General features: G+C 36.9%; 1 protein-coding gene across 6 annotated transcripts in view; it reads right to left on the bottom strand.

Annotated features, from left to right (window-relative positions):
- The window catches only part of LOC126259640 (coiled-coil domain-containing protein 102A), a 145848-nt gene that overhangs the window by 79486 nt on the left and 51186 nt on the right, over positions 1–15176 (bottom strand). For all 6 annotated transcript variants that reach the window (XR_007546543.1, XR_007546542.1, XM_049956572.1 and 3 more), the window contains 2 exons: positions 12720–12936; positions 8160–8466 (listed from right to left, as the gene is read on the bottom strand). Coding sequence is in view for 4 of the 6 variants with exons in the window: in XM_049956572.1 (XP_049812529.1) it covers positions 8160–8466; positions 12720–12936 (524 nt within the window). In the remaining 2 variants the exon portion in view is untranslated. The remainder of the gene's footprint in view (positions 1–8159; positions 8467–12719; positions 12937–15176) is intronic.

Genomic DNA, 15176 nt, shown 5'->3' with positions numbered 1-15176 from the left:
TGACTTCCTCCACCATTCCTACCCTCTACGACTTCCTATAGTACCATGGAAGTTATTCCACGATGTCCTAGCGTTGTCTTTGCTCTGTCCGTCATGAGTTATTTTGACACTTAGATAGCAGCATTCCCGAACTTCATCTACTTCGTAATCACCAATCCTGATGTTAAGTTTCTCGCTGTTCTTATATAACATTTAGGTGATGTAATCCTCCACTTTTGAAAATATTCAGAACAACTTCACAAACAGAAAAGGAAGACTGAAAAACAGGTCAGTTGAATGATACTCTCAGTTATACTCATACAGTTGTTTGTCTCTGTAGTTGACTGGGAAAGCTCAGCGTACAACCTCTGACACTACCATAGATTTTCCTTCAGGGAAGAGGTCCACTATAAGAAGTGAGAGGGGAAAAAAAACATTAGAAATCGGTGAACTATTTGCAGCAAAGCAAAATAATGTTTCACTTTTAGTTAAGGAAATGAAGGCAAGAAAATGAAAATATGTGATCTATCTAGCAACATAACTACATATTTGCAGTTTTGTGGTATGATCACCCATCACAAAATGTAAGACCTATCTTGGCTTCCTTCGCCTAACATTTCAGGAAGCATTAGATTCAATGGCTATTGGTAAGTTGATGTTTGCCATCATAACCAGGAAATTCCTGGAAAGCAAAGTGGATCACAGTGAAAGTAAAATAACTAAGAAATGTCATAAAATTTGTGAATGGCCAGGGAATTTACTTGGAACACAGGGATCCAGAAAGAAAAGGAAGTCAAAATAAATCTACACTTACAATCCAACAGACAGCACAAAGCGAACCGAAATGGCACATAATGAAAGGGAAGCAGTGGTTGAGAAGGGCGTGAGACAAGATTGTGGCCTATCCCCAGCATTATTCCAACTGTACCCTGTGCAAGCAGTAAAGAAAATTTTGGAGTAGGAATTAAAGTTCAGGGACAAGAAATAAAAACTTTGAGATCCGCCAATGACATCGTAATTCTGTCAGAGACCACGAAGTACTTGGAAGAACAGTTCAAAAGAATGGCAGTGTCTTGAAAGGAGGATATAAGATGAACATCAACAAAAGCCAAATAAGGATAATAATCTGTAGTTGAATTAAATCAGATGATGCTGAGTGAATTACATTAAGAAAGGAGAGTTTTGCTATTTGGGCAGCAAAATAACTGATGAAAGCCAAATTAAAGATGATATAAAGTTAAGACTGGCTATGGCTAGAAAAATGCTTCTGAATTTGTTAACACCGAATACAAACTTAAGTGTTGGTTGATGAATTAGCTTGGGGGAGGGGACCAAACTGCAAGGTCATCAGTCCCATTGGATTAAGGAAGGATGAGGAAGGAAATCGGAAGTGTCCTTTCAAAGGAACCATCCCAGCATTTGCCTGGACCAATTTGGGAAATCACACAAAACCTAAATCAAGATGGCCAGACATGGGTTTGAACTGTCATTGTCCTGTATGCCAATCCATTGTGCTAACAGACTTAAGTGTCAGGAAGCCCTTTCTGGAGTTATTTATGTGGAGTTTAGCCATGTATGGAAGTGAAACGTGAATGATTAACAGTTTAGACATGAAATGTGGTGTTACAGAAGAATGCTGAAGATTAGATGGATAGATCATGTAACTAATTAGGAACTATCGAATAGAATTGGGGAGACAAGAAACTTGTAGCAAAACTTGACTAAAAGAATAGATCGCTTGATAGGACACATTCAGAGACATCAAAGGATTGCCAATTTCATACTCGAGGGAAGTGTGGGGGATAACAATCACAGAGGAAGACCAAGAGTTGAAAACAGTAAGCAGATTTAGAAGGATGTAAGTTGGAGCAGTTATTCAGAAATAAAGAGGCTTGCACAAGATGGAGTAGCATGGAGAGCTACATCAAACAAATATTCGGACCGAAGACCACAACAACAACAACAACAACGAACAATTGTCATTTTACCTTCTTTCTAATCTATTTGAAAATGGCGTGCAAGAATAAATGTCAGTGCATAATCAACTAAGCATGAATTACTTACAGCCATTGTCAACATATGTGAGAAAGAGTAGAATATATGAACTTGTTTTGGATTATGTGTTCTCTTTACATTAATACCTCTCCTGTAGTGTTGCTCGCTGGAGACTGTTGGCCATTTATATGATGCTCTTTTACTGAGCAACTTTATAAATTCATTTTTTGAGTCCACTTCACTTATAAGATCGGCTTTTTCAACTTGTAAACAAACGTAGCATGTCCATGGAATATCACCACTGATGAATTTTAGGTTCACTTTGATGCATTTTTCGTGCAACCAGTATTGCACTTGACACAGAAAATACCCTTCATCACTCGCTTTTCACATTCTCTACACAAAAAACTGTCTGTGGTAAATTATGCAGTTCCCCTTTGAATTTTCCCTATTTCTCCTATTAATTTAACTATTAAATACTGACCCAGATATGAAAAGACCAAAGTTCTTGTAAGTGGATTAATTACAGTTTTTCACAACTCTTTCAATGAATATCTGTTTAGTAATTGGCTTCACAAACTTGATTATGTGGTTGCTCTACCTTAAATTACTGTGCACTGGTGCTTCTAAATACTTGACTGCAGTTATGTCACATATTGTCACCTATGTATGTATACTACATAACATCTGATCTTTTTGAGGGTGAGCAAGAAGTCTTTGAGCCACCAAGATGGCACCGATAGGAAAGTGTGATAATACTTCACTCTCATCAAAAACAGACAGTTTTTTGTGTAGAGAATGTGAAAAGCGAGTGATGAAGGGTATTTTCTGTGTCAAGTGCAATACTGGTTGCACGAAAAATGCATCAAAGTGAACCTAAAATTCATCAGTGGTGATATTCCATGGACATGCTACGTTTGTTTACAAGTTGAAAAAGCCGATCTTATAAGTGAAGTGGACTCAAAAAATGAATTTATAAAGTTGCTGCAAAAGGACACTGAGGCAGTAAATACCAAAATAGTGACTATAAAAAAAGAAAAAGATAGATTAATATTGGAAAAACAGGCCTATGCGTGTGAAATGGGAATTAAAGAAGATACAAAAAATGAAATTATAAAGAAGCTACACAAGGATACTGCAGCACTGAAAACTGAATTACTGACTACAAAGAAAGAAAATGATAGATTAACTTGAGAAAAACATTTCTGTGTGTGTGATATCCATCAAATGGAAATAAGCGAAACGGAATCCAGGGCTTCTCGAAAACACCAGCCAAATATGAAACAAAACCTTCAAATTACACATGGTGTGCGAAATGTGATCAAAAACAATGTAGAAAACCCACCCACCGGACTATCTGTAAACAAATATAAATGGGAAACAGTGATCTACAAAAAGGACAAAAGTGGAAGTGCCGCAGCAAAACTGATTGAAAAAACGCACTTTCTTGTTATTGGTGAGCCCATACTGAAAAATGTTACAACTCTAGGCTGTGAAACTGATGTTCGTCCTGGAATCCGCGTATCAGATCAACAGACACTTTCAAAATATTCTAAATTTGAAACAAAGTGAAAATGGTTTAATAGTACAAATACGGAGGTGTTTTGATTCATGTTGTAACAAATTCCATCCGGAACAGCAGTGAGGAAGAAATAATCAGTGAAACACAGAACTTGATCGCTCAGCAAAAAGTTTGTTTGCAAATTCAAAAACTGTCGTAGTGCAATTTTACACAGACGGACAGTAAGTGATACATACATAAATAAGATAAACATTGGAATCTGAGAACAATGGGACAAGCTGGGTGCAATTTTTGTAGACTCAAATAAATTTGTAAGTAGTAAGTGACTGGGAAAGGATGGGCTACACTTGAATAGGTTAGGTTCAATGACTTTCAGCAAAATGATCATAGACAAATGAAGCATGTATTTTTGAAAGGTGTTGTGTAGACCCGTGCGATTTAAATAGTGTGATAATATCAATTTACAGAATTCCTGGGAGTTCTGCTATTAAATTGTTCTTAGAAAAATTTCAATATCTCTTAGTTAAACTTAAAAAAAGAAAGCAAGAAAAAGATTGTAATTGCAGGAGACTTCAACTTAAATACATTAATTGAAAGCAGTGACATTGAAAAATTTCATGATTTAATCAAAAAATCTGGTTTCAAGTTAAAATTTACTATGTGCACTATAGAAAACTTCCATTCAGCAATGTGCATAGGTAATATTATTACAAATTATCAGTTTGATGATACAAGGAAGTTTTGCCTAGATCTAGGGATATCTGATCACTCGGCTTTGTTTATAGAGCTCCCCAAGACAGAGAAACTAAAATCTGAATCTTATATAAGAAGGAATTTTAGCAAAGAAAATTTAGAGTTATTTTGTGATAAGTTAAGTGTTATAAGCTGGACTTTAGACAACTGTGATTCAAGAAACAAAAATTTTGATAAATTTCTAAATTGTTTCTTGGGTGTATTCAATAAACCATTTCCCCCAAAAACTTATCAAAATAGAGTCAGGAATAAGCGAAATTGGATTACACCAGGCATAAAAATTTCAAGTGCCAAAAAAAAACAGCTGTACAATAAGCTCAAAGTAAATAGAAACCCAAATTTTGTGACTTATGTTAAGTGTTATAAGGCTAAATTCAAAAAAAGCGATGCTGGCAAATAGTATATTCATAAACAAAAAAAGAAATAAAACAAAGGCAGTCTGGTCTGCTGTGAAATCAGAGTTGGGAGTCAATGTTAAAAGTCAATAAATTTCACAAATTAGGTTTCAGGGTGATACTATTGTAAAATGATGTTCAAATGTCAAACTGCTTCAATGATTTCTTTGTCAGTATAGCAAAATCTGATGTAGACTTGACAGCCCATCAGGACAATGTTATTTTCAGGCAGAGAAATGACATACAAAAGATTTGTTTTAAAAAAACTCAGAAAAATCACTTGAAAGATTTGGAAGACACAATATTATCATTAAAAAACAAAAATTCAGATGGATGGGATGGCATACCTTCCATGGCAATCAAGGAGGTATGCCATATTATTTCACACCCACTGACTTATTGTAAACCAGTATTTTGAACATGGGTTGTAGTGCTTCAAGAATTTCTGCGTAAATTCTAGAACCACTCGTCCTTCTACCGTCTCGAACACACGATATTTTAAATATAAGTGGGAGAGTGGAAGTGTATCTACTATGCCACCTGTTGCTGTGTGCAGGTTGGAAGTTTGTTATGAGAAGACTGTAAGTGGCGGTCCACTGACGATGACAAGTGTTTGCCGCTAGCGCCACAGACGCTGTGTGAGAGGACACAGAGTAGTTATATGCTATTCTTTGCTGTGTTAGTGAATGTGATTATTGTAAAAAAGAAAAATGAACAATTGACTACAGACTTTTAACTTAATTCATGTCTTAGTTCTGAACGAGGCAAGACACATGTGATGTTCACAAATTATTTGGTTGTCAAGCCAATGCAATTATGAAAGTGTTTAATTGAGTCTAATGTTTGATGACTAAGTTGATTTGCAGAAGTTTAAATGTTTGTACGAGAAATGGTAAAGTTGTTTCCTGTGAAAGTTGAAAATATAACGTAATTGAACTGAAACTACTCTGCGAGTACCCAATTATTTCAAGAGTAGAGAAATAGTCAAATACATTCCTATAACCAGCAATAGTCTTCGGAGAAGAAGCTTTTGGGAGATCGATGTAGCTGATTATCCAGAGAAGAGGATTGGCTACACACATCACGTAAGTCAACTGATGAGAGTGAGGTGTGAATTGTGAATGCAATCCAGTTTTGCACCACTTCTTGTGTTGTCAAAATGTTAGAACGTGGTGACCTAAGGGACAGGACTTAAAGAAAATGGGAATTTCAAGACGGAAGCGGGAAGAAGATATTTTGAGTTGCCACAGCGACCAGGCATAACAAGCTAAAAGAACTGTTTCGAGTAATTGGATTGAGTCCAAGGAACCAAATGGAAGAAATCTGCAAATGCAACACTGTAAAAGATGGGAAACTACTGGACTATTTCTCTCCTTCCTGTTTTTTCTAAAATATTTGAAAAACTTGTGGCAAAACAACTAGAAAATTTCGTTGCAGTAAATGACATTATTTTTAAAAATCAGTTTGGTTTTCAAAGAGGAAAGAACACTATGAATGCCATCATAGAATTTACAGTAAAAATAAGCACATCACTAGACCAGGGTAAGAAAGTCTCAGGTATATTCTGTGATCTAACAAAAGGCTTTACTTGGTGAACCTCTCATTATTACTTCACAAAATGAAGAGCTATGGAATCGAAGATGCTGCATTACAGTGGTTCAACTTTTGTCTGACAGAAAGGAGACAAACAGTTATTTTAACATCAAATTCAATTAACTACCACTCCGAATAGAAAACAATTTCCCAAGGTGTTCCGCAGGGTTCAATACTGGGTCTTTACCTTTTCTTGTCGTATATAAATGATTTACCATTAAATATTGATGCTCATTCAGTCTTGTTCGCAGATGAAAATCAGTCCTGATAGAAAATGATACAACAGAAAAGATTCCAGATAGTATAGAAAATGTTCTGGGGAAACTGAAATCCTGGACTAAAGCTAAATGTCACTAAGACCCAGATAATGCATTTTGTCTCTAAATCATCACCAATATGTCCTGTCCAAACAGCCCATAATAATCAACTGAAGACAGAAGTGAACCATGTGAAATTCTTGGGCCTACACCTTGATAAAAGTTTAAACTGGAAGACACATATAGACTTCCTGGCAAATAAATTAAATTCTCTAGCTTTTGCAATGTTTATTTTATCTGCTTCCACTCATATGGACACAAGAAAGACAGTCTACCACAGTTACTTTGAATCTGTTATTTGGTATTGGATAATTTTCTGGGGAAACTCTAGAAGCAGTACAAGGCTACTAATTCTTCAGAAGAAAATCATTAGAAACACGTGTGCTGCCCACAAAAATGAGTCAAGTCACCCATTGTTCTAGAAATGAAAAAAACTAACAATTACTTCATTGTAAATTTTTGAAATTTTTGTTTTTGTATATAATAATCAATATAATCTTGAAAAGCTCCATTTTAAGCATAGCTATGGTACTTGTCACAAGGAAAACTTCAAATTTCCTTCACATCATTTATAGCTTTATGCTCAGACACCACAGTACATGGGGCTAAAAATATACAACAAATTAAAAGCAAGAAACATATTAACAATGGACCTTGGTTCACTGAAAAGTTTACTCCAAAATATTGTAATAGAGAAATGTTACTACACCATTGAAGAATTCATGGAAGACAGTCTGACACTTTGAACAATAAAAATCTATAGCTAATATTGCAGTGTTATCTGTGTACAACAATAGAAATTGGTAAACTGTTAATTTATAGTAAATATTGTAGTGTTGTATTTATTGGCATTATTCTTGAAATAGTGTAAAAAGAATTTCTGTAAATCATTACACATTGTATTTTTGCTAAACTTGACGTGTCTCCTGTATAACAGATCATATGATCTGTATGTTATCTACTATATGCTCATTGCTATTTTACCATCTCGTGTTGCTTCTCAAATGAGGGCTATAAAGCAAAGTCCCTCTTTTTTCACTAGGTTCTGTCTCACTTCAGATTCATATTCCTGAGTGGCTTTTTACTCTCTCTATTGGTTCGTTTCCTTGTCTTTATGTATCTAACATCAATTTCTAAATTACAGATCTTCGGTATTCTAATGTATCTAACATTGATTTCTAAATTACAGATCTTCTGTATTCTTCTTGTGTGCCCCTCTGTTGCATCAAATCCATTGCTGTTGTATGGATAACAACTGGTTTGTCTTGCAACATCTTTATACTGTTAGTTTCTTTGGAGAACTATAACTTGTGATCACAGAACAAAGCAAGTGTCACTTACTATGTGTTCATTAAAGAACTTTACTGAATAAAGTCAAACTATACTTAGGATATAATGTTCGCATTTTGGCATTGCTGAAACATATGAAACAATACAGATATTGTATTTATTTTTCTGAATGAAATGACTATGACACAGTTTTCAGGAAAATACGTTTGGTTGAAGAATGTGAGTGATTAAAGTGTTATCAATACTTCTGATATTATGGCTAATTGAAAAAAAAATCTCAAATGTACAAAGTTCATAGTATTTTTAGTTACTTACTCTCTCTCAATCTGTATAGTCTTTGAAGCCTCATCTAATCTAAGCTGTAGCATAGACATCTTCTGCAACATGCAGTCATGATCACGATCCAGATCTTCTCCACCATCTGCTGCAGGGTCACGTGGTCCTAGGGCTGCTGTGGGGTCCATATCACCCAAGGCTGCATCAGATGCTGACAAACCTGTTGATACAGCTGCTGGCTCTTGAGCATCTCCATCAACTGCATTTTCACGCCCCACCACTCCTGCATGGCACAGTTCTGTAGTGTGCCGAGGAAGAACATACTCCTCTGCTTCATGGTCTTCGGCTGATTTTGAGAAATACAGAAATACAAAACAAAGGTTTAATGCTAGGCACAAATTAACAACTGGGAAAACCATAATCTGAAACAAGATATACTTAAATAAATCTGACAGTGCAGCATCTGAAGCAGAATACGAACAACAGAATGAGTAAAGGCAACAAACTTTTTCTCTTAGTCCCTCTGCTCACAAGATTAAAGGTGAGGGCATTTTTGAATTGGTAGGAAGGGAAAGGGGATGATGGTAGAATGAGATCTCTTAGAAAATATACTGGAAGAGGACTAGCATCAGAACAAAGAGAAGTGTGAAGTATTCGGAAGAGGGAACATGTGAAAGGGCAGGAAATGGGAACAAGGGTAGACATAGGAATACAACAAGCAATAGCAGAAGCTATGGCCGGAGAATTGCAGGGATGAGTTGAAAAATGGCCACTAATGTCAACCATGTTGAGCTATATCTGGATGCATATTCCGCAAACCACCACACACTGAATGGTGGAGGTACACCATACCAATATTATTTACTTTCATTCCTAATCCATTTGGTATTGAGCAAAGGAAAAACAGATGACTAAATGCCTCTGTAGGCATCCTAATCTCTCTATTCTCTTTCTCACGAACCCTTCATGAGGTATACAGTGCTGGCAGTATAATAATTACACACTTCTTCAAATACATGTTTTCCAAGTTAACCCGACAGGATTTCATGAGAACTATGTCATCTTTCTTCCAATGGTCCCCATTTAAGTTCCCTGAGCATTCCTCTTACATTTCTGCATGGGATATCCCGACCTGTTAAGATCCTAGCAGTGCACCCCTGAATTAATTTAATGCCAACTGTCATGATAAGGACTCCAAACACTTGATAAATTTTCTAGAAGTGGATGCACTAGCACCTTGTGTGTGATTTCCTTTATACACACAACACAATCTCAGAAACCTTCCAACAAATTCATTCCATCTGCCTTCCCTAATAATGATTTAACATGACCATCCCATTTTATATCACTTCTTAGTATTACCTATAAATTCTTAGATGATGTGGCAGGCTCAATCTGTCTCACAAATCTCATAACCATATACTATAAAGTTCTTTCTCTTTGTCACAGGAATTATCCTACACTTGTCCACAGTCGAAGGGAACTATCATTCATTGCACAAAGCGGAAATTTGTGTCTAAGTCTTTTTGCATTTCCTCAAGATCGTCCAATGGCAATAATTTCCTGTGCACATCTGCATCATCAGTGAACAATTTCGTAGTACTGCTGATCTTGTCTGACACATTGTTTATGTTTACTGAAAACACTGGAGGTCCCATTACTCTTCCTTAGTATACAACAGACATTACTATTGTACCATCTGATGTACAGCACTGTGTTCTATTAGTCAAAGATTCCCCAAGCTAATCTCATATAGGCAGTTATACTCTGTATGATTAAAATGGTCACTGGATGATAACGGGATACAAGTCAAATGCCTCTGGAATCTAGCAGGACAGAACCTACAAGTCCACCTCTCTTTGTTGCTTGCAAGATGTGTATGAATAAAACAAGTTGAATTTTACATGAGTGGTTGCTCTTGAATCCGTACTAGTTCTTTGAGATGAGATAATTTTCCTACAGGAACATTATAATGTTTGCGCTAAGAATATGCTCTAGGATTTTGCAACAAATGGGCATCACTGGTATGGTCTGTATACTTCAAACTACAAACTGATTGACAACCAAGCATGGAAGGGGCAATGTTGGCAGTTCGGATTGGCTGATGTACATAATGGCAGCAATAGCTGTGCACTTCAGTTGTTTACTTCACATTCCTCCCCATCTATGAGTTTAGTTGGCTTAGACTTACCAATTTCCTGAAAACTTCACAACTAATTTCCTACATTCTGTCTCATAAAATAAACATCTCATAAAATAAACATGATATACAGATAAGCAACATAAACAAGGAAAAAAACACATTGTTACATAACTGGTCTAAAGTGTTGCCTGCAATTGACTGTGATACCTAGCACTTGAGATACAAGAGGGATATGACAATGCTGAACAGAGCAGAAGATGTGACCAAACACATTCCTTGATTGGTTGTTGCTATGGTAGCTGTCCTTCAAACAAATACCGTCAATCATTTTGTTAATATGATCCAGGTATAATTCTGTGCATTCGATATTTTATCCTTTTTGTAGGAGTAATCTATACTCTTACAGCCATATAAGATTAATCATGAGCAATGAACTCGCGACAAATATAATCTGGGAAAGGCCTAGTGTGTTGTTCGCTTGAAGTAGTGCTAATTGCTTTTCAATTCCTGGGGTAGCTATGTCTCTCATTGCTGAGTTTGCGCAGCAGTCAAACACTGGTATGGAAGTAGTCTCATGCATGAATACATTTTTAAATTCAGATTCATATGCTGATGATTATAATGAGTGATTATTACACATCCATCCCTACACTGCATTTTCAGTTATAGGGAATGCTGTCATGTGTGTTAAGTGCAGTATGGGAATGGTTAATGAAATTTAAAGCACTGAGTTGTCACAATGTTAAAAGCAAGATCACTGGAGAGAAAAAAAACTGCAAGCTAATAAATGTTCTTTATATAATGGAAATTCCCAGATGGAGCAATACGTAAAAGAGGGAGAGGCAATGACTCGGCCATAACAGATTGATGCCTAGAGCACAGTAACACATAACAAAAAACAGCATTCACACTAGCTTCAAGCACTGGCTCTTTTTCCAGCAATAGTACACAAATACCTGCACAAAACCTCTCTTACACACACACACACACACACTCCTGGGGCCACAGAACTGGATATCTAATATTTTCTGGGATATAAAAGGAAAGATATTTTATCACTTAGTCAGATGCTTGACTGGGTCATCATTTTTACACTTAACCATAGTTTGATTGTGGTTGACAATACCAGTACCTAAAATTGTATCAACGTGACAATGATAGTACAACAAAATATCAATACAGACAGTACTGTGAGGTAGTGGTTGCTCGAGTACTTTAAAGCTTTTCTCAAATACAAAATGAGTTATTTAAAATGCAACACAAAAATAAGGAAGTTATGCTATGTTTTCAGAGACCAACTTGGGTGTAATGTCAACTATAAATATAAGGAATTAATGACAAATATTTAAACTGCAAACAAAACACTGGCCTTGACAAATTTTATGATCCCCATATATGCAACTATCACAGTACATCATTGCAAGTATTTTAAGCCCTCATTACAAAAAAAAATTCCTTATATAAAAGCACTCAATGAAATTACAAGGCTAAATACTGGAACTACACCATATTCTTATGAACCAAATCACGTACAAAATCAATCCTCAAAGGACATTTCAAAGTTAATAGATAGATACTTAATGTCACTGGTACCTATATATCACAGACTTCGCATTGTATATATATTTCACAATAGCATTTGCGATTCATGTATGCTATGATACATACTGCTAACCTTTTAAGTCTCATTAAACTAGTAGTGAAAGATAATTACTTTCCTAGACACCATTTGATACTTCCAATACTGACCCTCTGAAACTTTTTATAATACTACAAAATTAATGAAAACTTGGTGTCAACACTGAGAAAATAGGTACTGAAATGTAAGTATTGATACCTACTAATACCAGTAATATTGAGATGTATCTAAGTGAGTGTCTGCCTTTACTCATTACATTGTTCTTACATCGACATAATCATTTTAAGTGAAAAAAAAAACACCTAAAAGTCTTATACAGAGTTGCCAGAAAAATGGTAGCAGCAGTGTACATTAATTTAGTTCTGCTGTTTTCTCAATGGAGATGTGAAGTTTTGACTTTTACCAATAATTTCACACATGACACAAATTACATATTTATACACTCTTTACATTACAATCAACAGACTACTTCTTCCTGCAAACAACATCCAACAACTGCATGATTACTCTGCAATCCACAGTGCCTGGTAGATGGACTCTTTAAATGAAAGCATGAAAGTTTGTCATTACAATAACAGACAGTGAAGCACTCATGAAGCAATAAAGACAATACTCAATGATATTAACAACAAACCCCAAAAATGCAGATAATACAGATAATTAATTTTATTAATGGTAAGATAATTCTTGGCACTGCTCAATTTCAAATCAGGGTAGTAGAATATCATTGTCACTTGACACAGATATAAAATCACTTACTCATGGAAATAGAAAGGTATGTTTGAAGTAATTGGTAAAATCTGGAAAATTACAATACCTGGCAAATTACTATTTGGTGCCCATGCACTGCCTGATTTCCCTGCGCCCTTCAGTAGTAACATGTGTGCTTGTTCTAACTCTTGTCTTAGCCGCTCATTTTCTGTTTCTAGTTCTTGACGCTCCCTCCTGCAGGTTCCAGCATCTTTCATTGCTGCTTCTAGTCGTATCCTCAACTGTTTCGATTCTTCTCTGGCCTTGTTACGTTCATTACGTACCTGAACATCATAAGATAAGAAAATTACTGCAAAAACAAGACCCATATATTGTACAAAATGGCATATGCCTAATATGTTCTTGTAAGTGATTCTGATATGAGCCTTTCTTGACATAATGATGAAATTGTGAAATAGCACAACAGTCATAAAAAATACTAAAGAATGGAGTAATTAATATCATCAAAGCATGATTTTACTACAGAAAACTGTAAACACACAATGACAGACAAAAACTGCAAGAGGTAGAATTCTACTACTGCCAGCAGATTCAATTAAAAAGAGAAAAAACTTTTACCTAGCTTTCGGAACTGTTAGCACTTTCTTCAGGGTAGTTTACTCAGATTTCATGTTGAGAGGGAACCAACTCTAAATTGAAATGAGCGGTGATGGCAGAAGGACTTAGTGAGATTAAGAAGAACTGAAATGAGATTTGGAAAGAATAGTGCAAATAAGCAATGAGAAGAAAGTAGAAAAAGAGTAAAAAATAATATTATGAGAAGGAAAGCTGCTACTCACCATATAGCAGAGATGCTGAGTCGCAGATAGACACAACAAAAAGACTCTCACAATTAAAGCTTTCAGTCATTAAGGCCTTCGTCAGCAACATACATACATACACACACACACACACACACACACACACACACACAAGCGTGCGCACGCGCGCGCATACACAACTCACGCACACGACTACAGTCTCAGGCAACTGAAACCACACTCACAAAACAGTAAAAAAGATGTATGGAAGGTTGGAAATGAAGCAGAAACTGAGAAAGTAATGAAATACTACCAATGAGACACGTGGGGAGAGAAGGGGGAGAGGGTTGTTAGCAGAAGTTGAGTTCAGGATGGTGAAGGGAAGCGATAATATAGCTGGAGAGCATGTTCCTAACACTGAGGGGATCCCAAGTTTGCTGCATGCACTCAGACCTCTGCAATCATCCTGTAGAACAAGCTGAGTATCAAAGCGTCCCTAAGGCAGACAGTTTTTTTTGTGAAGATTCATAAGCTCAGTCAATTTTTCCTCTCACTCCTATATACACTCATGCTCATAAATTAAGGAAAATCATGATACATGGTGAAACAATGCTCTGGTGGCTGGTTTCTAGGTTTAAATCACCTCGGGGTATGACCATGTCGTGCATTTGACCTGCAGTCGCCGCACGGTGGCGCTGGCAGCAGTCCACAAACGCAGATATGTGTCGGTGCATGTCAGAGTATGGTGCAGCGAGTAAGTGTGCAGACGTTTTCAGACGAGCCAATGGTGACTGTGTGTTGAAAATGGCCCAAAGAACACATATTGATGATGTTATGAGGGGTAGAATACTATGGCGAGTAGAGGCTGGTCAAACACAGAGGTAGAATTCTACTACTACAAGAGGTAGAATTCTACTACTGCCAGCAGATACAATTAAAAAGAGAAAAAACTATTACCTAGCTTTCGGAACTGTTAGCACTTTCTTCAGGGTAGGTTACTCAGATTTCATGTTGAGAGGGAACCAACTCTAAATTGAAATGAGCGGTGATAGCAGAAGGACTTAGGACAGTCTCAGGCAACTGAAACCACACTCACAAAACAGTAAAAAAGATGTATTGAAGGTTGGAAATGAAGCAGAAACTGAGAAAGTAACGAAATACTACCAATGAGACATGTGGGGAGAGAAGGGGGAGAGGGCTGTTAGCAGAAGTTGAGTTCAGGTGTGTTGAGGTCGTAGCATGGGCCCTCTGTGTGCCACAAAGTGTGATCTCAACATTATGGCAACGATTCCAGCAGACAGGAAATGTGTCCAGGAGCTACAGTATGGGACGTCCACAGTATACAACACCACAAGGAGACCGATATATCACCATAAGTGCCCGCAGACGGCCATGGAGTACTGTAGGTAGTCTTGCTCAGAACCTTACCGCAGCCACTGGAACAGTTGTCTCCAGACACGCAGTCTACAGACGACTGAGTGGACATGGTTTATTCACCCGGAGACCTGCAAGGTGCATCCCACTGGACCCTGGTCACAGGAGAGCCTGTAAAGCCTGGTGTCAAAAACACAGTACATGGTCATTGGAACAGTGGTCCCAGGTTATGTTCACGGACAAGACCAGGTATAGTCTGAACATTGATTCTCGCTGGGTTTTCATCTGGTGTGAACCAGATACAAATCCCTTAATGCCCTTGAAAGGGACCAGTATGGAGGTCGTGGTTTGATGGTGTGGGGCGGGATTATATGACTGGTGCACGTACA

Source organism: Schistocerca nitens, chromosome 5 (genome assembly GCF_023898315.1).
Source record: "Schistocerca nitens isolate TAMUIC-IGC-003100 chromosome 5, iqSchNite1.1, whole genome shotgun sequence".
NCBI classification, from domain to species: domain Eukaryota; kingdom Metazoa; phylum Arthropoda; class Insecta; order Orthoptera; family Acrididae; genus Schistocerca; species Schistocerca nitens.
The sequence above is the reverse complement of the archived record's forward strand: the minus strand, read 5'-3'. Positions and strand labels throughout refer to the sequence as shown.